The sequence below is a fragment of the Sciurus carolinensis genome, chromosome 17, assembly GCF_902686445.1.
Source record: "Sciurus carolinensis chromosome 17, mSciCar1.2, whole genome shotgun sequence".
Lineage (NCBI taxonomy): Eukaryota > Metazoa > Chordata > Mammalia > Rodentia > Sciuridae > Sciurus > Sciurus carolinensis.
In genome coordinates, this window is record NC_062229.1 from 2,327,652 (window position 1) to 2,353,595 (window position 25,944).

A 25,944-nucleotide genomic window follows, 5' to 3' on the forward strand; every position below is an offset into this window, starting at 1 on the left:
CAAAATGAGGGAACGAGCGATCAAAGCCACTCCCCCCTTTTTACATACTAGGAAACTTCATGAGAACAGTGCCATAGAAAAGGGACCCAGGACCCCTGTGCAAGGGAGGGTCTCAAGATCACTGAGGTGTCTGAAGGCCACCCAGGGCAGCTTCAGCAGGGCAGGCCATCACTGCACCATGAGGAGAAACTGTTCCTGGTCGATGGGCCGGTGGCTTGAGGGCTCTGCAGTCCTTGCTGTAGCACACCGACCTTACCCTTCTCACTGGCGATGGACACAAATTATGGCCAGGCAATGGTGACACCTTGTGATTGGGTGTGATGGGGACGCAGAGGGCACAGAGCCCGGAGGGGATTCAGAGGCACACCCGGCCCAGCCTGGGGACTTCTGGGAGGGCCGCGTGGAGGAGGGTTGTTGCAGCAAAGGTCTGAAGACTGAGTAGCAAGGGGATGGCAGAGTTGGTGCATGGGGGTGACACGAGGGGCCGGTGAGTGTTCCTGGTAGCAGGGACCCAGGGATCCAGGGGAGAAGCTGGGAGGAGAGGTAGAGCAGCTCCTTCCAGAAACTGAGCCTTCCGGGGTGAGAGGGAAGAGCCTCGATTCCTCCCTCCGGGCCCTTTGGCCAACAGGCAGCCCACTGCCAGCCCGTCTCCTCCCTCAGCACATCCCCAGCCCCTTGGGGCGCCTGCCGCTCAGAGCTGATCAGGTTTCAGAGCCGAGCAAGCGCTGGAAGCTGTCGGTGCGAGCTCGTGGCCCAGCTGGAAGTGGGTAACCGGAGCCGCATTGGGCGCAGGGCCCTGGAGCTGCAGGAGGTAGGAGAGGAAGAGAGTGAGGGAGGCCCGGGGTAGAGGCTCCCGTAGGGCCAGGAGCCCTGGGGGAGAAGGGAGAGGCTCGTGGGAGTTCCAGCCTCAAGGAGCCCCGACACCTGCGTGCGCGTTCCTAGCACTGCCTTCCCGCGGGCGATACCTGGCTGGAGACGCCTGTCCTGTCGCATCCTGGCTGCCCACCACGTTCTCCTTGCTTACCATCATCTCTTCCAGGAAGCCGCTCCCTAAAATCAGAGGGCCCTGCCTGTCCCCGGCTGCTGACCCCCTCCTGCCCAGGCAAGGCGCGGGCCTCTCTCCTGCTGTCTTATCACGCCCACTTGGGTGGGATGCAGGAATGGGCGGGGGGCGGTGGTGAGTGAGCAGTGCGCTTGGTGCAGGGGTGACTAGAAGAACCGGTGGGTGGGTGAGAGTGAACAGATGGCCAGGCGGCAGGTGGGCAGCTGGGTGTGGAGATGGTGGGGAGGGAGATGGTGGCTGGACGGCGGGATGGACCTGTGGTGAAGCATGGCTGAGGGTGCTGAGGCACCATGACGAGATGCGTGAGTGGGGCTGGCGAGGGGCCAGCTCACGGTGGGAGAGTGGACGTGCACCGGCGCCCAGCAGCGGGAGGACTGGGGGAGTGGTGGGCAGGCGATTGCACCGCTCCCTGCTGGAGGGCAGACGAGGAAGCGCCTCCAAGGGGACCCATCCAGGACTCCAGGAGCCCCTTGCACACTGGCAACCCCTCCAGCTGCTCCTGCCTGGCCGCCTCAGCCACGGGTGCACGGAAGGGACCAGGCCTGTGCACGTGCAGGCACGTGGCCATTGCTCAGACCCCTGATGTGCAAGGGGCTACCATTGGCCCAGGGAACAGACTGACCTAGGGGCTGAGCTGTGAGGAGGTTCTCTCACTGCAGAGGGGCCTCAGCCCTGGGGCCAGTGCTCCAGAAGCCCCTGCTGGGGCAGGACCAGCCCAGCCCTGCCTCCCAGCCGAGCCAGGGCAGAGGCAGACGAAGAGACCCAGCTCGGGGAGGGCTGCTAATTTCGGGAGTCAGAGCCCTTCCTGGAAGTGAGAGGCAAAGTTGATTGAAGCATGGGATTTTGGAACTGGGTTGTGAAGGATGAATAGGAGTTTATCAGAGAAGTGGAAGAAAGTCAGTCTTGACAACAGTAACCACACAGGTAAAAGCTTGGAGACCAACTTGATCTGCACAGCCAAATGAAGTACTGCTGAAGTACCTTTACTGAGCCCCTACTGTTTGCCAGACTATGCTAAGGACCTCTCTGGAATTTGACCACCAGTTGGTCCAGTAGAAAATATTGCCGGGCACAGTGGTCACACCTATTATCCCAGTTGCTCAGGAGGCTGAGGTGGAAGGATCATAAGTTTGAGACCAGTCTCAGCAACTCTGTGAGGCTCTGTCCAAAATAAAAAATAAAAAGGGAGCTGGGGTGTGACTCAGTGGTAGATTGCCTCTAGGCTCAATCCCTAGTACAAAAAAAAAAAAAAAAAAAAGAATTGTCTCCCTCATTTTATAGACGAGGGAGGTGAAACTCAGAGAGGGCAAATAACCTGCCAAAGGATGCATAGCAGGTAGGAGATGGAGCAGGTCCCTTTCTTGCTCCAGGGGCCAGAAGTGCCCAGGGAGAAGTGGAGGAAGTGGTCCTCTTTCAGAGGGGAGGCAGCTAAACTGCCACCCACCAGGACTGGTGTCCCTCACCCTATTCCACCCCTGCCCTTCCCAGGTGGCCTGGGAGAAGGAGGAACACCAGACGCTGGCAATGAAGACTCTTCGGGCTCGTTTTAAGAAGACAGAGGTGAGTCTGAGGGTTCCCAGATGCTCAGCAACCCCAAACTAAGGCTCCTGCCTCCCCGGGCTTGGCTGAAGACACGGTGGGACTCTGACCGTGGTCCCCTGCTCCTCATCGGGGTTATCTTTACCCAGCTTTGGTAAGACCAGGGCCCAATGCTCAGAACTCTTGAGGGCTCCTCCCTACCCCAGGGTCAGGGTATTGCCCTCTAGCCTCTGCCCACTGTGCCTTCCTGTCCTCTCCACTGGCCCCTGCTGCCCCGACCTCCCACACTCTCCCTGTCCCCGTGGCTGCCCCTTGCACCTTCTCCCCCCTCACAGTTTGCCTCCAGTAGTGCCGCGGAGGGTCTCTGGCCTACCAGCCACGGCGACCAGGGGCTCTTCTGAGGACGCAGTTTCTCAGAGTCCTTAGCTCACCTGCCAGCGTTTCTTCAGCAGATGTCCGTATGGGATGCGAATCTAGGAATTGGCCTCGGAGAGGGCGAGGGACCCTGCCAGGCATTGCTGACAGCTGTGGGGAGACGGGTATCAGAGGAGAGAGGCCAGAGGGGTTGCGGATTTTGCGGCACAGAGACAGATATAGCGGGAAGGATTCCAGGCCCAGGAGGCAGGAGCGTAGTCAGGAAGCCCCGGAGGAAGCCACACCGGGGCAGAGATTGGGAGCAGAGGGGGTCAGGGCCTGTGGGGGTGGGCTGGCTGCCCTTGCGTCCTTGGCCTGAATCCCAGAGAGGGAGGCCCTTTGCCCATCCCCCGGCTCCTCCTGGTGACCCAGGGTGCAGCCAGCATGTGGGCTGCCCCAAGGCACAGGCAGAAGGAACCCACGGGAAGCACCTCAGCGCGCTGGGCAGCCAGCCTCCCCAAGCGCCTCTGTGCCTGGCCTTGGTCCACTTGGCTTGTCGCTGATCGGGAAGCCCAGCCTGGAGAGGCTAACTCACCTCTCCGTGTCACCAGGCAAAGTGGCTAAGAGGAGGCACAGGCTCCAGGACATGGTCTTCCCTCTGCCTGGTGTAGCCTCCCCACCAGCGGTGTGGGGACAGCACGCAGGAGTGGGCTGGGCCTGCCTGGGGGCTCTGGGAATCACCAGCACCTTCTCTGGGCAGGAGTAAGTGTGGGGAGAGTTGAGGCGGGAGAGGCTGAGCAGGAGGAAGGGGCCGGGAACCAGCGGGGCTCTGGCTTTGACTCTCTTCCTACTCACGGGGACTCTGGTTGTGTCAACACCCTCTGCGGCTTCCCTCAGTCCCAGTCTATTTTACTATTTTATTTATTTTTATTGTTGGTTTTTCCGAGTGGTGCTCATTTTGGTACTGTGGACTGGACCCGAAGGTGCTTTACCCCTGAGCCACATCCCCAGCCCCTACCTCCGTCTCCCGAGCCACTGGGATGACAGGCGTGTGTCACTGCACCTGGCTGTTCTTTTTTTTTTTTTTAACTTATTATTATTATTTTTTAATTTAAGTTAACACCACTGAGTTTATTTATTTGTTTTTTCCTGGGGGCGGTGCTTGGGATGGAACCTCGGACGGGCACATCTAGCCCAGTACTAACCAGGGAACCCCAGCCAGCCGGTTTTCATTTTTATGCATTTGAATTCAAATACTCTGAAGAGCTGCGGTGCGCTTTGCAAACGCGGCGAGGAAGGCGCTTTGACGGTGGTAGTGGGCCGGGAAGGGAGGCTCAGGGGGCGTAGGAAGTTGCTGGGGCTGGGCGCAGCTCAGCGGAGGCAGCCTTGCACAAGGCCCTGGGTTCCATCCCCAGCTCCGCAAAAGAGAGGTAAATGCAATAAAAGGAGCCAGGAAACCGCTGGGGTCACACACTGGGAGACAACTGCCTCCCGGGCTGCGGCAGAGTGAACCTGGACGATGGGGCGCCTGGGAGAGTGCAGGCAGGCGTGCATGAATGGAGACCTAGAGGGAGTGGAGGAAGGGCTCGTTCGCCACCTAAAAACGCAGCACCAGGTCGGCTTCACTCTCCGCGGAAGGATGCTCGAGTTCTTCCTCCCGTTTGGTTGAATTATTGGGTTCACACCTCTCCCCGGGAATTCCCAAGAAGTCCTCGCCAGGGGTAAACTAAACCGTACCACCGCGTAATTTCAAAAGCAGGAGTTTATGTAAATCACGTCTTGCAAAAAGTTTCTACAGCTAACAAAGAGCCACCTAATGTGGATCGGGGCTGTGTTTTGGCACGTTTGCGATGGCGCCCAAGGTGGAGCGCGGTGGGGCAGGCGGTGAGACCTCGCAACTGGCGCGGAGTCGCGAGGGGGCCGGGCAGGGAGGGGACAGTGCGCGGGAGCTGGCGGGCAGGGCCGGGCGCGGGGTGCGAGACCCTGCGGCAGATGGAGCCCTGTCCCCGTCCCCTCGGCCGGGCATTTGGCCATCCGCCCGCCCACCCTCCGCCTGCCCTTCTCCGGTGTCGCAGCAGACAGCCGGAGTCAAGTTCCGCCTTTGTTCAGCAGCCCCGAGGGAAGAAAGTCAACCCCGGTGACTGCGGACGGCCAGGCGGTCTCCCCCGGACGGCGCATCCCCGTCCCGCCGCCGCACCTGCGCCCTGCCCGCCCTTCCTCTCAAGGTCCGGCAGGGGGCGCTCCTTGCCCCGCGCTCCCGGGCTGCCTCCCCGCCTGTTTCCCCATCCGAAAGACGGGATCTGTCTGTCGCCGCCCTTCTGCCCTTTTTCAGGCTTCGTGAAAATCTCCCGAGTGGGAAGATTGGGGCTTGTAGAGAGCGGAGACGCCAACACCTCCACGCTTCCTGGGAGGCCCTGCGCTCGTTTATTCTCCAGGGGCACTTGGTGTGTCTGTGTGGGGCAGGGTCTCTCTGTTGCCCAGGCTGGGTAACCTCCTGGCTCCAGCAGTCCTCCGGACTGCTTCCTCACGGCGGCACACGCCACCCTGCTCACCTCTGTGCGTGTGGTACTGGGGCTGGAACCGGGGCGCTGGGCAGCCCGAGAAGAGCTCTCCGCAGAGACAGGAGTGGAGGGTCCGCACCGGGGCGGCGGCAAAGGGAACTACCAGGCAAAGCCAGCAGGGGGCGCCCAGCGGTTCGAGGACCTGGAAGGGAACCTCAGGGGCAGGCTGGCCTGGACCGGCAGGTGCTCAGGGAGGCGGCGGCAGAGGATGCTAGAAGCGCAGGTGGGCACACTCTCCCTATAGCGGGCCAGGCAGTGTTTCTGGCTTCCGGGCCCAGCCTCCACCCTGCGGTTGCGTCTTGAAAGCAGCCTCTGCCTATGGTAAATGGATGGGGCTGGCTCTGTCCCCAAAAAACTTAACTGATGGAGGTTAAGCTGTGAATTTATCCGTTTCACGGGTAATGACGTATTATTATTCTTTTGATTTCCCTCCCAATCACTGGAAGTGTAAAAGCATTCTCAGTCGGGCTGTTTGGGGCTGTCTAAAAACCGGGCAGGCAGGGGTGGGGTGGCTGCCAGCACTTTGTGCTGAGTGAGGTCCCAGGAGGACCTCACAGGGGAGAGACAGGCTAGGCGGGTTCAGGAAGTGGCTGCTGGCTGCAGGGGCGGGTGGGGAGGGAGGAAGGGGGTCAAGCGCAGGCGCTGCAGACCAGGAGGACGTGCAGAGCTGACCAAGGCAGTGGCCACCAAATGGCAAATTCCATGTAGTGCAGCCGGTGGGGGTGCCAGTCCTTAGATGTGGGTGACGGGCCTAGGTGATGCTGGGCCCTGGCCTGAGCCCTGGGAGACAGCAGTGCCCCTGGCACACTGCAGTGGGCTCTGAGGGGCAAGTGTGGTCTGAGCTCGAGCAGCATCTAGGAAGACAGGTGGAGGGGCTGACGGGGGTGAAGGAAATCCCAGGCCTGAGCTGGGAGAGCCACCCAGTCTCCTCCCGCACATGCCTGGGGTCATCCCCCCTCCAAGCGTGACGTCCCAGCTGCTCCTCACCAGCCGCTGCGCTCCCTCCCTCCGTCAGCACCCAGGCAGCTAAGAGTCCTCAGGCCACCCTTCTGAGCCTGAGGTCTCAATGGGGCGAGGGGGACACTCCTGCCTCTCCGTCACCAGGGACCGGTGGCAATGTCAGTGGCTGTCCTGACTGGAGAAGCCCCGGTCCTGGCACGCAGCAGGTGGAGGCAGGGACGCTGCTCAGCACTCTGCAGTGCCCAGCAGGCCCACCCCAGAGAACCATCTGGCCCAAGTCCAGTGCCCAGGGGAGACCTGGCTCTGTGGTGTCTGGTCCCATTGAGCAGTTGAGAACTTGGTGTCAAGAGAGGGGCAGTGACTGGCCCGCGGTCACATAGCTGGTGCAACATGCCCTCGTTGGCTGCTGCCCCGCCCCAGCATCGGCAGGGCCCTGCTCTGCAGGTCCCGGAAGGCCTGGCCTTCTCCTGTGGTCCAGCCTCTCCTGCTGCCTCTTCTTTGTGAATTTTCAGTTGTGTCCCCAGGTGGCTCCACCCCCCTCCTGGAAGTGTCACTCATCCTGCCACTCACTCCTGGCTCCTCCTTCCAGAGGCCTCTCCCTGGCCAGCTCCTCCTCTCCTTAAGCACTGGGGCTCCCTGCTCAGCCCTTGGCCCCCAAAGTCTTGCCCCGGGCTCCCAAAGTCCTTGCCTCGGGGTCATCTCACCAGCCCTGGCCTCTACCCCAGCCGGTCACCACTGGGCATGTTCCCTGGATGCCCACCAGGCCCCGCTGCACTGATGGGGTTTGAGTTAACTGTCCATCTCCCCTCGTGGAAGATGGTCCTTTTTCAGGACCCCAACTTGGTGATGAACATGTCCCCCAAAGACCAGATCACCCCAACCTCTGCCTCTCTGGGAGCCCCACAGCTACTGATTTCTGTCCAGCACTTTCTGCTACCCCCATGTAACCCGGGTTGCCCCCTCCCCGGAATCTGCCCTCCGCCCACCCAGCCCTCCCCGGGGCTTCTGAAATGTCAGCCTCGTGTGAAGCCACAGGCAGGAATTGGCCGACAACTGTCTGGCCTCCAGCAGGCACTTGGTAAATGCTTGCTGGCTGAAGCCTCCTCTCCCCTAAATGGTAGGCTGGTGCATATTTGTTGAGCCAGGTAGTGGGGACACAGCAGTGATCAAGCGACCAAGGCACACCCCAAGTGCTTCCCCGCTGGTGCAGCTAACATCCCTGGGGGCGGGTGAGAAGGGATGGGGACAGAGGGAGCTCAGGAGTAGTACATCTCGCAGAAAGACAGCAGGTGACGGTGAGCCGTGCTCTGGGGGTGAAGTTTGAGGCTGAAACCTAAGAGCCAGCTGTGAGTGTCTGGGGAGGGCGCTCCAGGCGGAAGGTGCAGCCCTGCAAAGGGCGTGGGGCAGGGCCCAGCCTGCTATGCTGGAGGCTCCTGGAAGAGCCTGTGCGGCTGGAGCAGAGGGAAGAGGGGAGAGAGGAATGAGGCTGGAGGGGACAGAGCAGGTGGTGCAGGCCCTGCGAGCCACAGAGGACTTGACTTTGACTCTGAAGGAGGTAAGAGCCATGGAGGGCTGTGGGCAGAGGAAGGGCCTGACTCTGGTGCTCAGAGGTGCTTTCTGGACCTTCTAGGAGGAGCCTGGGACTGGGAGGGGGTGCGGTGCACAGGAGTGCAGCCAGAGGCGACTGCACTGTGCAGGTGGGCCACAATTCTGAACATGCTCTTGTCCCAGCCTCCCGCCATTCCTTCCAGTTTCCAGGCAGATGTCCTCTCTTGCAGGAAGCCCTCCCTGATTCCCCAGACTACATAGGGCAGCCTCACCCAGCTCTCCACTCACTTGGGCTTCTGCATTTGGGCCCCAAGCACGTGGTTCATGAGTCTGTGGGTACATGCCTGTCTCTCCAGAGACCTTGTGATGGCAAGGACTTCTGTTTCAGTCACCACTGGACCTCCCAGGCACAAGGCAAGCAGAGGAGACAGACTTCCTGGCCTTGGGGCCAGAGCCAAGGGCGTGCCCTCTTCCAGTGGACTTCCCTGAGCATCTACTATGTCTCACCCTCCAGTGTCCCAGGACCTAACTGTAGAGCTACATCTTTATTTGATGAGTGAATCAAGTTCTTACCGCGTGCTTACTGTACACCAGGCACTGTGTGGTGCGGTGCTTGGCATATAGTCCCTCACGAGTGCTCTGACCACCTGCCGTGGGAACTGCTTATCACGAAGCTTGCTCCGCAGTTGAGGAAAGGGAGGGGGACAGGCGGTAAGTAGCTCGGCCCAGTCAGACAGGTGGTGCCGGCCGGCCGGGCGGGCGAGCGCCGCACTCAAACGCAGGTCTGCCTGCAGGGCCGCACGGGGCGTGCGGAGCAATGAGAGGAAGAACGCGAGGGAGAGGGAGCAGGGCGGCGGCGGCAGTGGCGGGGAGAGGCCGGCCCGGACCACCTGCTCGCAAATCACGCGAGGCCCCGGCCGCGGGGTGGGGCGGCGCTGCCGCTGCCGCGTGCTCCCGCCGGCTCAGGCGGGGCCGCCCGCGCCCCTTCCCCAGCCCGGCCCCGCTTTGGGGCGGGGCCTGGTCAGGTGGGCCGGGCGAGGGCGGGGCGGTGTTCGGGGGCGGGGCTACCAGCTCAGGCCCCGCCCCTGCCCGGCCCGGCCCCGCGGTCCCGCCGCCTCGGTGCCCGCCGCCCAGCCACCCGGCGCCGGACGCCATGAAGCAGCTGTGCTTGTGCGCAGCCACCTCCTTCGCGGTAGGGCCGGGGAGGGCGCGGGCCCCTCCTGCCGCTCCCCGCCCCGGCCGCCCGCCCCCCGCCCCCACCCGAGACCCGGGAAAGATGCGCGAGGCAGGGTCAGGGTTGGGCAGCTTTGGGGACCGATGGGCCATTCGGGACACACAAGGGCACGCCAGGAGAGACAGTTTTGAGGCTGGATGGAGACAGGAGGATGTAGAGGGCATTTGGGGGGATAGTTTTGAGACTGGATGGGAACAGGAGGATGTGAAGGCATTTGGGGGGACAGTTTTGAGGCTGGATGGGAACAGGAGGATGTAGAGGGCATTTAGGGGGACTGTTGGGAACCGGTTTGAAGATGGCTGGACCATTCGCGGACAGTGTGGAGGCTGTTCCCGGAGGGCAGTTGGGAGGAGAGGGGCATTTGGAGAGCAGTTTCAGAGACCACTGAAGGGACTGGGGGTTTTGGTGGTGGTGGTTTTTTTGGTTTATTTTTTTAGGATATTTTTGGGACAGATGGTTTGGGCGCTTGATTTTGGAGAATACTTCAGGCGTTTGGAGAGACATATAGGAATGCATATCAGGCTGTAATTCCGAATGGACAGGCCTTGGAATATTCAGGGAACAGTTGTGCCAGGTGTAGTCTTGGAAGGGCAGATGGAACAATGTGGCTTTGAGGACTTGAATAGGGGCCTCTTGGGGGCCAAATGGGGACACTGGGGGGGTCGTTTGGAAAAGACTATGGATCAGTTTGCTGGAAGTGAGATCACAGAGGTGGCCTCACACTAAGGACCAGGGGGACTTGGACAGTGGGGGCAGTGTGTTGGGAGATCTCAGCTGTCAGGGTGGTGCTGGCAGTGGGTCTGGGTGGATGGCTGGGGCAATGGGCCTGGGGAAGATGCCAGGGGGGCGCGAGCTTGGGAGACACTGTCTCAGGCCCCCCGCCCAGGACCACCTCCCCCCGCAGCTGCGGCTCAGCCCCACCGACCTCGGCTCCTGCCCGCCCTGCGGCCCCTGCCCCATCCCGAAGCCGGCAGCCAGAGGCGGGCGCCAGGCAAGTGCCCAGGGGCGGAGGGCCAGAGCCCAGAGCCCCTGCCGGGGGAGGGGGAGGGGCAGCGGCCCACCTGGCCCCACACACCTCTGGTGTGCCCACAGGGCCAGGACTGGGGCAAAAGTGACGAGCGGCTGCTGCAGGCCGTGGAGAATGAGGACGCAGCCGGCGTGGCCACGCTCCTCACCCGCAAGGGGCTGGTGCCTACAAAACTGGACCCCGAGGGCAAGTCCGCGTGAGTGCCCAGGCCCCAGGACTGGGGAGGCTGAGTGGGGCCAGGCAGTGGATGACCTCCGACCTCTGACCCCCAGGTTCCACCTGGCGGCCATGCGGGGTGCGGCCAGCTGTCTGGAGGTGATGCTGGCCCACGGGGCCAATGTCATGAGCACTGACGGAGCAGGTACTGTAGCCGGGGCCCCGGGGGGAAAGTGGAGCTGAGTCCAAGGCCCGGCCCCAGCACGGCAGGCCCTGCTTCAAGTGCTGCACATCCCCTGTGGGAAGAGGGGCCCTCCACACCCCCACGGGACAGGGCCTTGCCAACCAGCTGTGCCCAAGTACCTCTCCTTTGCTGGTGCTAAGCAAGGAGGTTGGCATCTGTGAACAGGGAGTAACTAGGGCTCCGGCAGAGGGTGAATCAGAGGAAGCACTGGAACAGGGAGCCTCTGCGGAAGCTTCTGAGAAAATGACTGGGGCTCTTCCTGAGGTAGCCAGAACCACGGGAGGGACTTGGACTTGAGGCATATCGGAGGTAAAGGTAGAGATCAAGGAAGTGACTGAAGTAGGGAAGTATCTGGAGTTTGCGGCAGAAGCTGGGCTCATGGGAACAGCTGAGCTTAAGAAGTGTCTGGGTCGTGGCAGGGACAAGGAGAGTTTAGGCAGGACCTGGGCTATGGGGCACAGTTGGGGCTTAGGAGTAGCCAGAGCTCTGGGAGTAGCTGGGGTAATGAGAGAATCTGGGTGCACAAGTTAACCGGGGACCTGAGGGAATAACTGGGAAATCATGGCCCAAGGGAGTAACTGGGACTCTTGGGGTGACTAGGCATGGGGCAGAGCCATGTTTGAAGCTCCAGGGCTACAGGCATAGCAGGCAGGGTGCATGGAGTAGCTGGACATTGGTAGAGTATCAAACAGGGATGCAGGTGGCCTGTGGAACAGCAGGAGTATGTGGATAAGCAGGAATACAGAGCAGACTGTGGGTTGTGACGGCAGAGCCGGAGCTGCGGTGTAGTGGAGCAGCTAGAGTAGCTGGGACATGGGGAGTAGCTGAAGCCATAGGTCGGGAGTACATGGGTGCAGTGTTCCTTAGATTATGAGGTGTTGGATGCCAATTGGCTAGGGTGGGAAGAGTCTTTGGCCACAAGGAACAGCACAGTTTGGAGAAGTAGCTGGGGCTTAGGGACTTAGACACAGGGCAACTCAATACAGAAGACACAGGCTTGGGGAGCAGCTGGGAACTCCTGGAGTATCCAGAGGTCTAGTAAACCTCTCCTTTCAGGTTACAACGCCCTCCATCTGGCCGCCAAGTACGGGCACCCACAGTGTTTGAAGCAGCTGCTGCAGGTCATTGACTTTCTTAATTCAGATACTCCCTGAACCTCCAGGTTCTCCCTAAATCCTAATATGCTTTGGCCTCTTTTACTTTTAAGCTCTAACTACTCCCTGGACAACCAGATACGCCCTACATCCAAGAGGCACTCATTACCAGATGCTTCCTGAGCCCGTTTCCCCCAGCACTGCGTACTTTTTCAGCCAAGGCCACCCTCAGAGCTCCCAGCTACTCCCCAAACTCCCGGCTGCTCCCAAGCTCCCGGCCACTTTCTCACCAACTCTCTTGAATGCATAGCCACTTGGGGGCCTGCAAGGTGGCTCAGCAGGCCAGGGAGTGGGGAGAGGGCAGCACAGAGCCTGAGATACAGGGAGCCCGCACGGGGAGGTGGTCCTAGAGAAGTCAGGCTCTGCTGCAAGTGACCTGCGTGTGCCCCTTCCCAGGCGTCGTGCGTGGTGGACATCGAGGACGGCAGTGGGTGGACAGCCCTGCATCACGCAGGTGGGTGTCACCCTCCCAGCGTGGCCGGAGGGTGCTGGGCTGAGTCGTTCTGCGAGGCTGTCTCCGTGAGAGCTTCCTGCTGCCTCCTTTTCCTTCCCAAGCCCCGGCTGGGTGGGGGGCATGGGGCCCCGTGCTCCTTAGCGCCTTTGAAGCTCAGGCTGTCGCTCCGTTGAACGGGTGAGGGGTGCTGGGGTTCAGAGCCTGCCCGCAGAACCTGGGGCCCGGCTCGCCTGACCCAGGGTGCCGCCTGTTGATGCCAGGTCTTCGTGGGGACAAGGGTGGTGCCGTCCAGGGTCCAGTCCCCCCAGCAGCTCCTGGAGCCCTGGCAGCCAGCGGCTTCGCCATCAAATCCATACCTTCCTGAGGGAGGGGAGGACCCCCCACCGGAGCCCGAGCCCACCAGTCAGGCTTCCACTGGTGACGCAGGAAATAACAAAATTGGGTTTGGTTCAGGGTTTTAGTCACTGTGTACAAGCCTCCTGCAGCTTGGAGTACACTGCCGCCCAGTGGTGGGGACGCCTCCCGTCACTCTGGAAGGTCACTGGTTTTTCCCCTCTGCAGATATCTGTGGGGTACCTAGCATGTGGCAGGCGTTGTTCTAAGTGCAGCAAAGAACACCCCACTCCCTCAGGGCGCAGCAGGGTTCCGGCAGAGCTGGCTGACTGACTGGGTTCTTGGGCTGAGTCAGACTAGACCTCACCAGGGCGAGACGTGAGCCCAGCGTTCCAGAGCTGTGGCACCGGCACCGCAGGGCGCACAGCCCTGCCCTGTGCACCAGAGGAGGAGAGGCTGGCAGATCAGCTGGGCCCGCCCGAGGGAGCCTCGAGGAAGCGGCAGGCCAGGGTCCTAGACATGGCTGCCTCTGCCTCTGAGCCCAGGCGGTGGCCCTGGGCCTGGCTGGGCCTGGGCTTCCTCATCTGTGTGAGGAACGCGCCTTTGTTATGGATCTCCTGGGGGAGGCGGGAACCTGTCGCGAAATGGAAGGCCAGCTTCGCACCCAGGCTGGAGGTCACAGGAAATGCCCGGGCGCTCCGACTCCCTCTGTTCTCCTTTCAAGCGGCGGGTGGCTGTCTCTCCTGCTCAGAGATGCTCTGCTCCTTCAAGGCGCATCTGAACCCGCGGGACCGGGTGAGTGGCTATTTCAGAGAGATCGGTTGGAGGCTCACTGCACAGGGTGGTGGCACCCGGGCTCCCTCTGCCAGGTGGCAGCGTCTGGGGAAGCTCAGGGCCGCCCCACGGGCCTCCCGGCCTCGGGGTCAGGTCTCACACTCCTCCTCCTACCAGTCGGGCGCCACGCCGCTCATGATAGCAGCTCAGATGAGCCACACGGACCTGTGCCGTCTGCTCCTGCAGCAGGGGGCTGCTGCAAATGACCAGGACCTGCAGGGCAGGTGGGCATCTCCCCTCCCTCCACCAGCACCTGCTGTGGGGCCTCAGCAGGTCTCGCACGCTCTCTGGCTGGGGGACCTCGTCCTCCTCCCAGCCTGGGTTTGAGGAGGGGCCCTGGGGAGGTCCCGGCCCCTCAGCAGCCGCCTCCCCTGGTAGGACAGCCCTGATGCTGGCCTGCGAGGCGGCCAGCCCTGAGACAGTGGAGGCGCTGCTGCAGGGCGGGGCCCAGCCGGGCATCACTGACGCACTGGGCCAGGACGCCGCCCACTACGGTGCCCTAGCAGGGGACAAGCTCATCCTGCGCCTTCTGCAAGAGGCTGCTCAGCGCCCCTCCCTGCCAAGTGGTAAGTGAGCGCTGTCCACTGCGATTTTAGGCCCTCCTCCCCGGCGCTCCTTGTAGGCGGTTTCTCAGGCCCCTTTTCGCTGCTGCAGATAGTTTCAAGGCACCCCATGCGTGCTGCATGATAGGAGGTTTCATGGCTCCCCAGCGTGAGGCAGTTTCAGGGAACTCAGGAACATTTACAGGGCTCCGGGGTCCACTCTGATCTTCTGTGCCATCCTTATTCTTGGAACTTCGCCTCTCCTAAGATGTGACACCCCACCCACTCTATCCTGGAAGTGCCATCGTTCTTTCTCAGAGTTTCACAGTCTCTCCAGTTAACATTCTGCCAAATGGCGGTTTCCCACCGTGAAAGCCCTGGTCCTGGGCAACTAGGAGTCTTCTCAGGTCCCCTGGGCCCACCGTTGCCCTTCTTGAAGGGAGAACGGAGTCCCTGGAACAGAGCCTGACCCTGCTTCCCTCTCTCCCCTGCCCCCTAGAGGATGACTCAGGCGAGGCATCGTCTCAGGTATGGACCCCTCAAGGGTGAGACCCCTCCCCGTGACACACTCACGTCTCCTTGGCCCCAAGTGTTGTCAGAAAGGGAGGAAGAGATGGACCCCTGCCCCAGGTTGCACCGGGGGACCTGTTTGGAAGGAGTATTACCTGCAGGGTGTGCTGCCACCAAGCAGCGGTTGCATGCACATAGTTCCCGGAACCACGGGGACACGGGGAGATGGGGCCAGTTCACGGGGCAGGGTTGGGTGACAGGGGCCCGGGGTTGGGGAGGGCTGCTCTAGTCAGGCAAGCGGCGGGCCTGGCTTCTTCTCTCCCCGCCATCAGCACCTCAGCTCCGTGGGGGAAAGAAGCTAGTGGTCGGCCCCAGCCAGGGAGAGCGCCCAGGCTCAGAGGGCAGAGCTCAGTCAAGCTCAGGACCTGCGGGGAGGCCGAATCGTCCCCGGTGCTGGGATGAGAGGACTCTGGGGCGCAGGGCAGGTGGCTGTGGGGTAACTGGGCGGGTGGGCTAACGGGGTGGCTCTCACGCACCCCCTTCGCCCTCTGCCCCCAGAACTCTGTGTCCAGTCATGAACAGCGAGGGGCTCCCAAGAAGCGGAAGGCGCCTCAGCCGCCCGCCAGCATCCCCGTGCCGGTGAGGTGACCTGGGCCTGGGGAGGGCTGGGGACCCCAGGCAGGGGCTCTGGCTCCCATTCGGGCCTCATCTAAAGGTGGTGGGCACCGGGTGGGGAGGGGAGCAGGACGATCAAGAGGCCTACGAGGAGATTGTGCGACTGCGGCAGGAGAGAGGCCACCTCCTGCAGAAGATCCGGGGCCTGGAACAGCACAAAGAACGGCAGAAGCAGGAGGTCAGGAGGCAGCAGGCCTGGGGGGCATTCCTGGGGGAAGACGGCCTTGCCTTTTCCACCTTCTCCTCCCTGTCTTCCTCTCCTCACTGCTCCAGGCACATGGGCTTCCCACTGGGCCTCCAGCCTGCCCCACTGGGGCCTGCCTCAGGGCATTTGCACTGGCTGTTCCCACTGCCCAAAATGCTGTTCCCTCAAATGGCCCCCTGGCTCCCTCCTCTCCTCCGTTGCTCAAGGCCAAACACACCTCCCGTCCCAGCTTACTTAGCTGCACCCACCTGCTGGCTTTGCAGCCTGCCTTCTTTCCATTCTTAGCTCTCACTGCCGCGGCTTGCTGTGGGTTGTATTCATGTCCACTGGGTGCAAGGCTCAAGGGCAGGCACGTTGCCAGTGTCGGGCTCCCAGTAGATGCCCAATAAACATTTACCGAATGGATGGATATTAGGGTGAATGAATCAACTAGTGACCCCCAGAGTCTGGCCCAAAATAGGCACCCGCGAGAACTTGTCCAGGGATGATCGGACAGAGTGGAGGTGGGGCAGTAGGTGAGGACCCCCGCCGGATCCGACCCTTGCCCCTTCTCCCCGGCAGCCCCAGGAGGCGGAGGCCAGCTCACTCCACAGCCTGGAAAGACAGGTAGGCAGGGGCGGGATGGGGGCGCGGTGCGGGCAGCCTAGCGGCTGCCCCTTATTTCCCGTGAGAGACACTCAGCCCGCCACCTCCTGCCCAGGTACGAGAGCTGCAGCAGCAGCTGGCAGAGAAGCAGGAGGAGAAGGAGAGCCTGGGCAGAGAGGTGGAAAGTTTGCAGAGCCGGCTGTCCCTGCTGGAGGTGGGAGCCGAGAGCAGAGCAGGCAGGGGTGGGCGGAGCAGAACCGGGATGGGGCGGGGCCAGAGCCAGAGGGGGTCAGATCCTGCAGCCGACAGGGTGGGGGCGGAGCCAGGGGCACAGTGAGGGCGGAGCTAGGCCCAGGGTGGGGCCTCGATCCTGGGCGTGGCATGACAGCCACAGCAGTGAGCATACAGCCTCATCCTTGCAAACGCACCAGAGCGGCTGCTGCCTTATTCAATATATATATATTTTAACTTGTTTTATGTGGTGCTGAGGATCAAACTCAGTGCCTCACGCGTGCCAGGCAAGCGCTGTACCACGGAGCCACAGCCCTAGCCCCCTCTCTTCAGTATTAAAGCTCAGCCCTGGTTGGGCGCCGTGGCGCATGCCTGTCATCGCAGCGACTTGAGAAGCTGAGGCAGGAGGATCGCACGTTCAAAGCCAGCCTCAGCAACTTAGCAAGACCCTAAGCAACTTAGCAAGACCCTGTCTCAAAATATAAATGGGGATGTGGCTCAGTGGTTGATGCTCCCCTGGGTTCACTCCCCAGTGCCAAAAATAAGAAAAAAAAATTTTAAATGCCAGTCCCTTTGATGCATCCTCCTGAACCCACAGTGACAGGTGCACCCTCAACTACACACTCCCCATGGCAGACACTTCTCCCAACGGGTGCACACAAGGACCCTTATGCGTCCTCTAGTAAAGCACACGTATAAACGCAGCTGATAGGCACACAAGCTCACGCGAGTGTGTCGTGGCACGCACGTCATACATGTGAACACAGCAGCAGGCCACACGTGCACAACACACCACAAATACAAAGGCATAACATTTCTACAGACGAAAGGACTTGTACACATACAAACACACAGACAAGTCAGCCACACTCCGTCAACTGAGCACAAAGCCCTCACTCGTCAGTCACAGGCACGGACAAGGGGGTGGGTCTCAGTGCACACACCCCAACACCCTCGCACACGCCACACGCCCACTGCCTGCTTGGCATGTGGAGCAATAGCATGGCCCACCCTCCCCAGACAAGCCCAGGTGCGGCTGCCTACCACCCCACCCCATCCTGGGGGCCCCTCACTCAGGAGGGCAACGTCCGCTGCACACATGCCATGAAACGGGGTGCAGACACCACGTATCTGACAAAGAGTTAATGTCTAAAATATGTAAGAAATTCATGCAACTCAATGGCTAAAAAAAGCCCTGTTTAAAAATGGACACACGGGCCGGGTGGCTGCTCTGGCAGAGCGCTTGCCTGGCACCATCAAAGAAATCAGGGCAAAGGATGCGGTTGGTACTCAGGAAACAGGAGCCCAGCAGTGCTCATGGGTGTCCGTGTGGGAACAGCCAGGCCACTGTGGACTATTTGGGGGAGTAGGGGGTGGGGAGCAGGACCCCGAGCCACTGTCCCCACCCCCAGAGCGAGCGGGAGAACACCAGCTATGACGTGGCCACCCTGCAGGATGAGGAGGGGGAGCTGCTTGATTTTCCAGGTGAGCCGGGTCCCTGTCCTCCCTCCACATGTGTGTCCCAGGATCCGGGAGAGCCTTGGCCAGCCTGTGGGAGAGAGTGACTTGGAGGGAGGCGGGAGGGGCGTCATTCCACCTGCTTCAGCCTGTTCTGGGCCCTGGTGTTCCACTGCAGACCCCCTGCTCCTGTCCCTGTGTCCTGGGACCCGGCCTGACCCTGTGCCCCCCACCAGGAGCTGAGGCCCTGCTTTCCAAGCAGCTGAGCCCGATGGCCCAGGAGCACCTGGCTTCGCTGCAGGAGCAGGTGGCTGCACTCACGAGACAGAACCAGGAGCTCATGGAGAAAGTGCAGGTGGGAGACCTGAGGCGGCGGACAGACGTGCAGAGCTGGGTTCCCGGGAGTCGGGGTGCCAGGGAAGGCCCCCAGGCTGCCCTGTGCCCTGCGGCCCCTTCAGTCCTTGCCTGGCTGCCTCCCCACCCCAGATCCTGGAGAACTTCGAGAAGGACGAGATGCAGATGGAGGTGAACGGTTCTGCAGAGGTTGTCCCCCTCGTCCTCTATGACTCTCTCCGGGCGGAGTTTGACCAGCTGAGAAAGCAGCATGCGGAGGCCTTGCGTGCGCTGGAGCAGCAGGCGGCAGGGCAGGCCCCGGAAGCACGGGAGGCCGCCCACCACCACATCCAGGACACGGATGCCGGAGTCCACGGCAGCGCCAGCGCCGCCCCAAACGGACCAACAAGCGCGGAGCTAAATGGCCCCACGGATCAGGAAACCAGAGTTAACGGGGCTGAGAACACAGGTGAGGAGGCTGTGGGAGCTGAAGCCACCGAGGCCAGGACTCTGGAAGTAGCCACCGCAGTGCCCGAGGCTACAGCAGCGGCGGCGGATGCGGAGGCCGCGGAAACGGAGGGGGCGGGAGCCCAGGCGGCCCAGGTCATCGCAGGGAAGGCTGTGGACCCGGCAAACACTGAAGCCGCGGCCACTGGAGCTGGGGCCACTGGCTCAGAGGCCACCGAGACGGAAGCAAACCATCCAGAGAAGGCCCGCAGAGTGGGTGGTGAGGAAGCGGGGCTCCCAGGCACCCGGGCTGCACACGTGGAGGCTGCGGGCTCTAAGGCTGCGGATATGGAGGCCCCCGGCCCTGGGGTCCCCGCTGGCCCTGGCCTACACCCTGGTGCTGCCGAGGCCTCGGAAAAGCTGCAGGCCGAGCTGGAGACCAGGATTCGCGGCTTGGAGGAGGCGCTGCGGCAGCGAGAGCGGGAGGCGGCTGCCGAGCTGGAGGTAGCCCGCGGCAAGTGCGAGGCTGCGGAGGCCGAGGCCGGTCGGCTGCGGGCGCGGGTGCGCGAGGCCGAGGGCTGCGGGGCTGCCGGGGGCAGCGGTGGCGACACCGGCCAGCTGCGGGCGGCCCTGGAGCAGGCCCGGGAGGACCTTCGAGACCGCGACTCCCGCCTGCGGGAGCTGCAGGCGGCCTCGGCCTTGCTGGACGAGGCCCGGGCAGGCCGGCTGCTGGCCGAGGAGGAGGCCCGGGGCCTACGGGCGGAGCTGGCCCGGCGAGAGGAGGCGCGGCTGGAGCAGAGCCGGGAACTGGAGGCGCTGCGGGAGCAGCTGGCCGTGGCCACGGCCGCCGGGGAGCGGCAGCGGGCGGCGGCCGCCGAGCTGGGCCAAGCCCGGGATGCCGCCGAGGCCCGGGCCGCAGAGCTGGCCGCGGCCTGCGAGGAGGCCCGGCGGGGCCTGGCGGAGCTGCGCGAGGCCTCCGAGGCGCTCCGCCAGGCGTCCGTGCCGGCCTGCGAGCACCGCCGGCTGCAGGAGGAGGCCCTGGAGCTGCGCGGCCGCGCGGCCGGCCTGGAGCAGGAGGTGGTGGCCAGCGGCAAGGAGGCCGCCCGGCTGCGGGCGGAGCTGGAACGTGAGCGCGCGGGCAGCGTGGCCCGCTCGGAGCACGAGCGCGAGGTGGGCGCGCTGCAGGCAGAGGTGGCCCGGCTGCAGGGCCAGCTGGAGGAGCTGGCGCGGAGGCACGAGAAGACCAGCGCCGAGGTCTTCCAGGTGAGCCCAGCCGGCCGCCCGCCCGCGGCTTGGACAGACAGCTGCGGACCCTGTGGATGCTGGCAGGTGGGCGCGGGGCCGGCCCTTCTGACCTCCTGGCGCTTCAGCTCTTCTTGCTAATCGTTTCGACCATTTTGACCTCAGTTTTGGAAAACGGGGATCTGGTTAGGAAGCCTCCCAGACTGGAGGGTGTGCCGAGGCTGCCTCCTCGAGCTCTTTTCCGTGTAGCTTTGCACGGCTCACCCGTGGGGGGTGAGGTGGGATCAATGGCCCCCTCTTCTTAGAGCAGTGACTCCCCCCATGATGCTTCTTTCTCCTAAGGTCCATTTTCTCTGGGGGTCATGTTGACCCTGTACCTTCTTCCAGCTGGCTGTTTTACCATGTCAGAAAAATGCTCTTATAATTTTCGACCTTTTGACCAAATTCTAAAAAGAGGATGTTATGAGCAGGGACTTTGAAAAAAAAATATTTTTAGTTGTAAAGAACTTTATTTATTCTTCCATGTGGTGCTGAGGATGGAACCCAGTGCCTCACATGTGCCAGGCAAGCGCTCTGCCACTGAGCCACAGCCCCAGCCCATGAGCAGGGATTATCGATCTCATTATTTTTAACCCATTGGACTTGGTTTTATTTATCTATTTTTACAGTATTGGGACTGGACCCAGGACCTCACACATGCTAGGCAAGCATTCTACCCTCCAGCTACACCCCAGCCCACTTTTTATTTTAAGGCAGGGTCTCTCAAAGTTGTTGAGGCTGGCCTTGAACTTGTGACCCTCCTGCCTCAGCCTCCCAAGCAGCTGGAATCACAGGCATGTACACACCACCCAGCTGAAGCTTTTGTTTTGTTTTGTCTTGCTTTAGTCCAGGGTTTTGTTTTGTTTTGTTTTGTTTGGGTTTTGTCCCGAGGGTGGACCTTTTGACTTGATCTCTTAAATGACAACAAAAAAGCAGCTGTTTGGACAAATATGTGATAAGAAACCACATTCATCGACTGTTATGGGGGCAAAACTTTCCTCTCTGTGCCTCTGTTGACTCATCTGTGTGATGGAAACAGCGGCAGTTCCTAGGCGCCCGCCCCTGTGGACTCTGTGGGTTTGTTTCTGTAAGCCAGCAAGGACCGGACAGGCACAGTGGTCAGTAAGCCATAGCAGGGTCACTGTTTCCCAACGCACTCTCAAACCCCTTCAATTTTTAGCTGTCTTCCCGGGGTCCCCGGGCTGACGTCATGCCCGTCTTCATGTTTATTTTCTAAATGTAGCCTTCTGCGTGGTGACTCCTTAGGACAGACACCACTGGTTTCCTTAACACGGGTAAGGTGTAGCCAGGCTCTGCTGACTGGAGCAAGTACTCATGATCCATTTTCCCCTAGGGCTTTTTATCTTTTTTTGTGTTTTGGTTCTGAGAATGGAACCGAGGGGCTGTCTACCACCGTACCACATCCCCAGTCCTTTTTATTTTATTTTGAGACAGGGTCTTGCTAAGTTGCTGAGGCTGGCCTCCAACCTGCCATCCTCCTGCCTCAGCCTCCCAAGTCTCCAGGATGACAGGTGTGTGCCACCTCTGCACCTGGCACCCTGAAACTAATTTTTAAAAGCCAGTCCCCTTCCAGGAACAAATCTTGCCAGTCGAACGTCACCCTGATCTTTATTTTAGTGGATGTAGCCATCAACTTTTCCATGTTGGTTAGCTTTTCCTCCAATTCCCTTTTACTTACCTTTTGTAAGAAATCTACAGACTTGCACCACTGTGAGAGAAAAGACGTCAGTGGTAATAGGAAAAAATAACAACTCTAACTCAAATTCAGCACCACGGACCAGGCGTGGGCCTCCGCAAACGCCACGGCTCTGCAAAGTGGCAGCTATTATTTCCCTTTATTTTCTATCAGAGGAAAACATGGCACAGAGAGGGGAAACCTCTTGTCCAGGACACACAGCTCGCTAGTGTGCGTGGAGGTCAGAATGTGCACAGGGCCAAGAGGAATTCAGGGCTTCCAGGGGTCACACCCGCGGGGTCAGCATGGGTTTGAATGTCCTGGGGCAAAGAACCCTGGGGTCCCAAGGCCCTGGAGTGACGTGGGGCTTGGGCCGCAGGTGCAGCGGGAGGCGCTGTTCATGAAGAGGGAGCGGCACGCTGCCGAGGCGCAGCTGGCCACCGCGGAGCAGCAGCTACGGGGCCTGCGCACCGAGGCCGAGAGGGCACGCGAGGCCCAGACCCGCGCCCAGGAGGCCCTGGACAAGGCCAAGGAGAAGGACAAGAAGGTGGGTGACCCCTCCCGTGCTCCCTCAGGCCCGCGCGGCAGAGGTTGGGAAGACTGAGCTGAGGGTCCTGGAACCACCCATGGTCCCGATGGGAAAGGGCGCCAGGTCGCTGGGGCTCGGCCACGCCCACCGAGTGAGCACAGAGACAGGCCGGCCCTGCGCCCTGCAAGTCATCCTCACTGCCAGATGCACGTAAGACACCAGGATAAATCATCCCCGCTTGAGCAAACAGGCACAGAGAAGTGACGCCACTTGCTGAAGGTCACACAGCCAGGCAATGGTTCAGCCAGGGGGTGAACCCAAGTTTTCAAGTTTTGATCTTAAAACAGCCGCAATAATGATACGAAGAGCAGCGCGGCCACTGGTTGACGGCCGTTTTCCTCACATGACCACTTTCACCTGTGACCCTAAAAGCCAGAGAGCACTTAGCTCCATTTTCCTGGTGAGCAAAGTGAGCCTCCAAAACCTGAAGTGGGGCTCAGTCAGGCACATGCCACTGGCCGGGGGTGGGACCCCCGCATCCTGGTGTGCTTACCTGACCCTGGCTCACTGTGTGGCCTTCGCCTCTGAGCAGAAGTCTTCTCCTCTAAACTGAGGAAACTGCCATTGGGCCAGCTGTGGTGGTCACAGCTGTGGTGGTCACAGCTGTGGTCCCAGCTGCTTGGGAGGCTGAGGCAGAGCTGCCAGTTGGAGGCCAACCTGGACAACTTAGCAAGATCCACCTCAAAAATACGAGCTGGGGTGTCGCTCAGTGGAGCCCCCAGGCCACTGTGCAGGACCTGGAATTGCAGCTGGCATTATGGCTTTTGCTCAGTGGGGTCTCCCTCTCCCAGGGGACGCTGGGGCTGGCCGGCCTCTGGGGTGATGTCCCGGCCTGCAGGGTGCTCGGCAGTGTCCCTGGCCTCTGCCGGTTCCAGGCCAGGAGCTCCGCAGTTGTGACAACCACAGATGTTCCCAGATGGGGCCCGTGTCCCCTGGGAGAGTGACTGGTCCACAGTATCTTAGGTCCAGACGGAGCCAGTGTGGCCAGCTTTCTAGGCAGTTTGGTCTTAGTCTCAGCCCAGAGTCACAGCCACGTAACAAGTGGTGACGCTCCCACTTCAAAGGTGAGGGAACGGGGCCGGGGGTGGTCACCTTCCCCCTCAAGAGGGGTCGGGCCTACCCTGCTTGATGTCACCTGTCATCTCAGCCACGCAGGAGGCTGAGGCAGGAGGCTCATGAGTTCAAGGCCAGCCTCAGCAATTTAGTGAGGCCCTGAACAATGTAGAGACCGTCTTTGAATAAAAATAAGAAGGCCTGAGGATGTAGCTCAGTGGTGCCCTGTGCCAACAAAAAAGGGGGAAACAGGGACTCGAACCAGGGCTCTGGGACCCCAGCCCAGCCAAGCTGGGTGGTCGACGCTGCTGTCCACCAACTGCCCTTCCAGGCAGACACGGAGACCCCCAGAGAGGACGGGATCTTTCTCTGTCAAGGGTCAGAAACAAGGCTGAGTTCCAGGCCACAGGCTGTGTCTGCCATGCCGACTCCTCTGTGGCCTGCGGACGCGGCCTGACGCAAGTGGCACGGCTGCCTGCCAGCGAAGCCCCTCCACGCTCCACACGGAACGCGGTGGCTCTCCGGTCACAGACGATTCTTTTGACGCTTTCCTCCCGACCATGCAAAGGCCTGGGGCCTGCTCTGCGTGGAGCGGGGCTGTGGGGAAGCAGGCAGGGCCAGGCCGCGCCCAGGCCTGGGGCTGCCCGCCGCGGGCTGCACCCGTCTCCCTCCCTGCTGGCTGACGGCAGCCCCACCTGCAGATCACAGAACTGTCCAAGGAGGTCTTCAGTCTTAAGGAGGCCCTGAAGGAGCAGCCGGCCGCCCCCGCCACGCCCGAGGTGGAGGCCCTGCGTGGCCAGGTGAAGGTTCTGCAGCGGCAGATGGAGGTGAGGACCGCGCTGGCCAGAGGGGCCGAGCACACAGGCCCGGGCCAGGCAGGGCAGGATGGCGGGCGCTCGGGCAGGATGGCGCCATTGTGGTCTTGGCTGCCGCCCTGGGCACACCGTGCAGACTCAGTGAAGGGGCGTCAGGCAGTCTTGGGGGTCCTGCCCCTCTGAGCACCCTCCCCGCGCCCACAGGAGGCTGCCCGGGCCCACTGTGCCGTGGTGGCCCTGTACCGGAGCCACCTCCTGTACGCCATTCAGGTGAGTCACCGGCTCCCGCTGCACCTGGCACCCGCCTGGCTCCGGGGGTGCCTCTGCTGCTGCTGGGTCTCCGCTTCTCTTTCTGGGGGTGTGGAGGGAACAGAGGAGGCTGGGCAGGTGCACCCAGGCCTCTCTCTGCTCCCCACTTGCATCCCAGGGCCAGATGGATGAGGACGTGCAGCGGATCCTCAGTCAGATCCTACAGATGCAAAGACTCCAGGCCCAGGGCCGCTGAGGCCAGGAGGCTGCACGGCCCCCAGGCTCAGAACCCAGGCCCCGCAGCCGCCCCTCAGACCAGCAGCTCCTGCCCCCCAGGGTGACGGGGCTTGTCAGTCACTCGGAGACCAGCCTGGGACCCTCCCTGACTGGCCCTAGTGGCTCCATCACCCAACCTCGTCGCTGCACACTGTGGTCAGTCTGGTGTCCCCTCCCTGCCCACGGGAGCATCTGTGACTCCTGTGTCCTCCCAGGTCCCATCACCAACACCAGTGCAGAAATAAAAGATTCTGTGCACAGGACAAACGCACACGTGGCCTGATTGCCAGGCGTCTGCAGCAGGGCCGGGAAGGGTGGCCAGGCTCCATAGTGCAGCCTTCAAACAAACAAGAGCTGGCCGCTGGCGCTCACGGGCCCTGGGTTCCTCCAGCCCTGGAAACGGAAACAGCAGAAGCCAGGGGCCATGGCCACGCCTGTGATCCAAGCAACTCAGAGGCCCAGGCAGGAGGATCACAGGTTCCCGGGCAGCCTCAGCAACAGTGAGACCCTGTCTCTAAGTGAAAAGTAAAAAGGGCTGGGGCTGGGGCTCCCTGGTAGGGCACCCCTGGGTTCAGTCCCCGGTTCAAAAAATAAAATAAAATAAGATCCAACAACGGGCACGGTCTCTGATGTCAGAGGCCGCACCTCTTCCTGACCGGCACCACCGGCACCTCCAGATCCAACCCGTCCGCTCTCCTGTACTGGAACTGGGCCCAGGCAAGGGCTCTGCCCCTGACTCCATCCCGGCCCTTTTTAGTCTGCGTTTTGAGACAGGGTCTCACTGAGTTGCCCAGCCTGGCCTCAAACTTGCCATCCTTCAGCCTCGGCCTCCTGAGTTGCTGGGATGACATCTGTGCCACAGTGCCTGCCAGCTTTCCTCGAGAATCTCACTTCCTACCTGGGTCTCATCCCAGGCAGGGGCTCGGGGGCTGACCCGGCCTCTCCCGATCCCTCCTGCAAATCCCCGGAAATCCCCGAGGGCTCCTGGCTCTTTTCAGCTAAGGGAGAGGAGGCAGGGTGTGGCTGGGAATTTCCTGGTGGTGTCCAGCCTGTCCCTGGGGGTTTCCTTGTGTCCAGGTCAGGCACCATGGGCAGGAGGGTCTCAGCTGACCCCAGACACCCAGGAAGCATGCAGAATATGGGGCGCTGCTTCTCCGGGGCCAGGGCTCCTGGTCGCTGTGGCCCGAGCCTAGTGTGGGCAGGGGAGGCTGTCCCCGGCCCGAGTGGGCCACAGCTCTGCCCTGCTGCTGGTCCCCGCAGCTCTGCGGTCTGTCGGCCCCTCTGCCTATCTCTTCTCTGAGTCCCTCTCTGTCACTTCTCAGGAGTCTCTATTTCCATCTCTCTCCTCTGTCCCTCAGTCCCCACCTGCATCCTCCTGTCCCTTCTCTGACTCCATCTCTCCTCTGTCCCTGGTCCCCACCTGCGTCCTCCTGTCCCTTCTCTGACTCCATCTCTCCTCTGTCCCTGGTCCCCACCTGCGTCCTCCTGTCCTTTCTCTGACTCCATCTCTCCTCTGTCCCTCGGTCCCCACCTGCGTC

The 25,944-nt window shown here is 61.5% G+C and overlaps 1 protein-coding gene across 14 annotated transcripts; it reads left to right on the plus strand.

Annotated features, from left to right (window-relative positions):
* The first annotated feature begins 9,124 nt into the window (after nt 1–9,124).
* On the plus strand, nt 9,125–25,875 carry Ankrd24 (ankyrin repeat domain 24). 14 transcript variants are annotated; one of them, XM_047532530.1, is made up of 21 exons: nt 9,125–9,217; nt 10,164–10,250; nt 10,352–10,482; nt 10,559–10,647; nt 11,743–11,807; nt 12,237–12,294; nt 13,352–13,422; nt 13,579–13,685; nt 13,840–14,027; nt 14,503–14,531; nt 15,072–15,152; nt 15,259–15,366; nt 15,955–15,999; nt 16,094–16,192; nt 17,622–17,694; nt 17,904–18,022; nt 18,154–19,710; nt 21,804–21,971; nt 23,768–23,893; nt 24,086–24,151; nt 24,309–25,871. In XM_047532530.1, the coding sequence occupies exons 1-21, from the start codon at nt 9,179–9,181 to the stop codon at nt 24,384–24,386; spliced, it is 3,384 nt and encodes a 1,127-aa protein (XP_047388486.1). In that variant the 5' UTR covers nt 9,125–9,178; the 3' UTR covers nt 24,387–25,871. The 14 variants fall into 14 exon arrangements, with proteins under 14 accessions (XP_047388486.1, XP_047388476.1, XP_047388483.1 ...); XM_047532520.1 differs by having other exon boundaries at nt 13,352–13,685; nt 15,854–15,999; nt 17,846–18,022; nt 24,309–25,875; XM_047532527.1 differs by lacking the exon at nt 10,164–10,250 and having other exon boundaries at nt 9,134–9,217; nt 15,854–15,999; nt 17,846–18,022; nt 24,309–25,873.
* The last annotated feature ends 69 nt before the right edge of the window (nt 25,876–25,944 follow it).

What these genes read in the sequence shown, in the direction of transcription:
- Ankrd24 (XM_047532519.1), top strand. Translation starts at nt 10,068, where the DNA reads ATGGCTGGGGCAATGGGCCTGGGGAAGATGCCAGGGGGGCGCGAGCTT. An exon ending in AAGAACGGCAGAAGCAGGAG is followed by an intron (nt 15,367 to 15,853) that starts GTCAGGAGGCAG and finishes GGCCCAAAATAG; the next exon opens with GCACCCGCGAGAACTTGTCC. An exon ending in CCAGCGCCGAGGTCTTCCAG is followed by an intron (nt 19,711 to 21,803) that starts GTGAGCCCAGCC and finishes CTTGGGCCGCAG; the next exon opens with GTGCAGCGGGAGGCGCTGTT.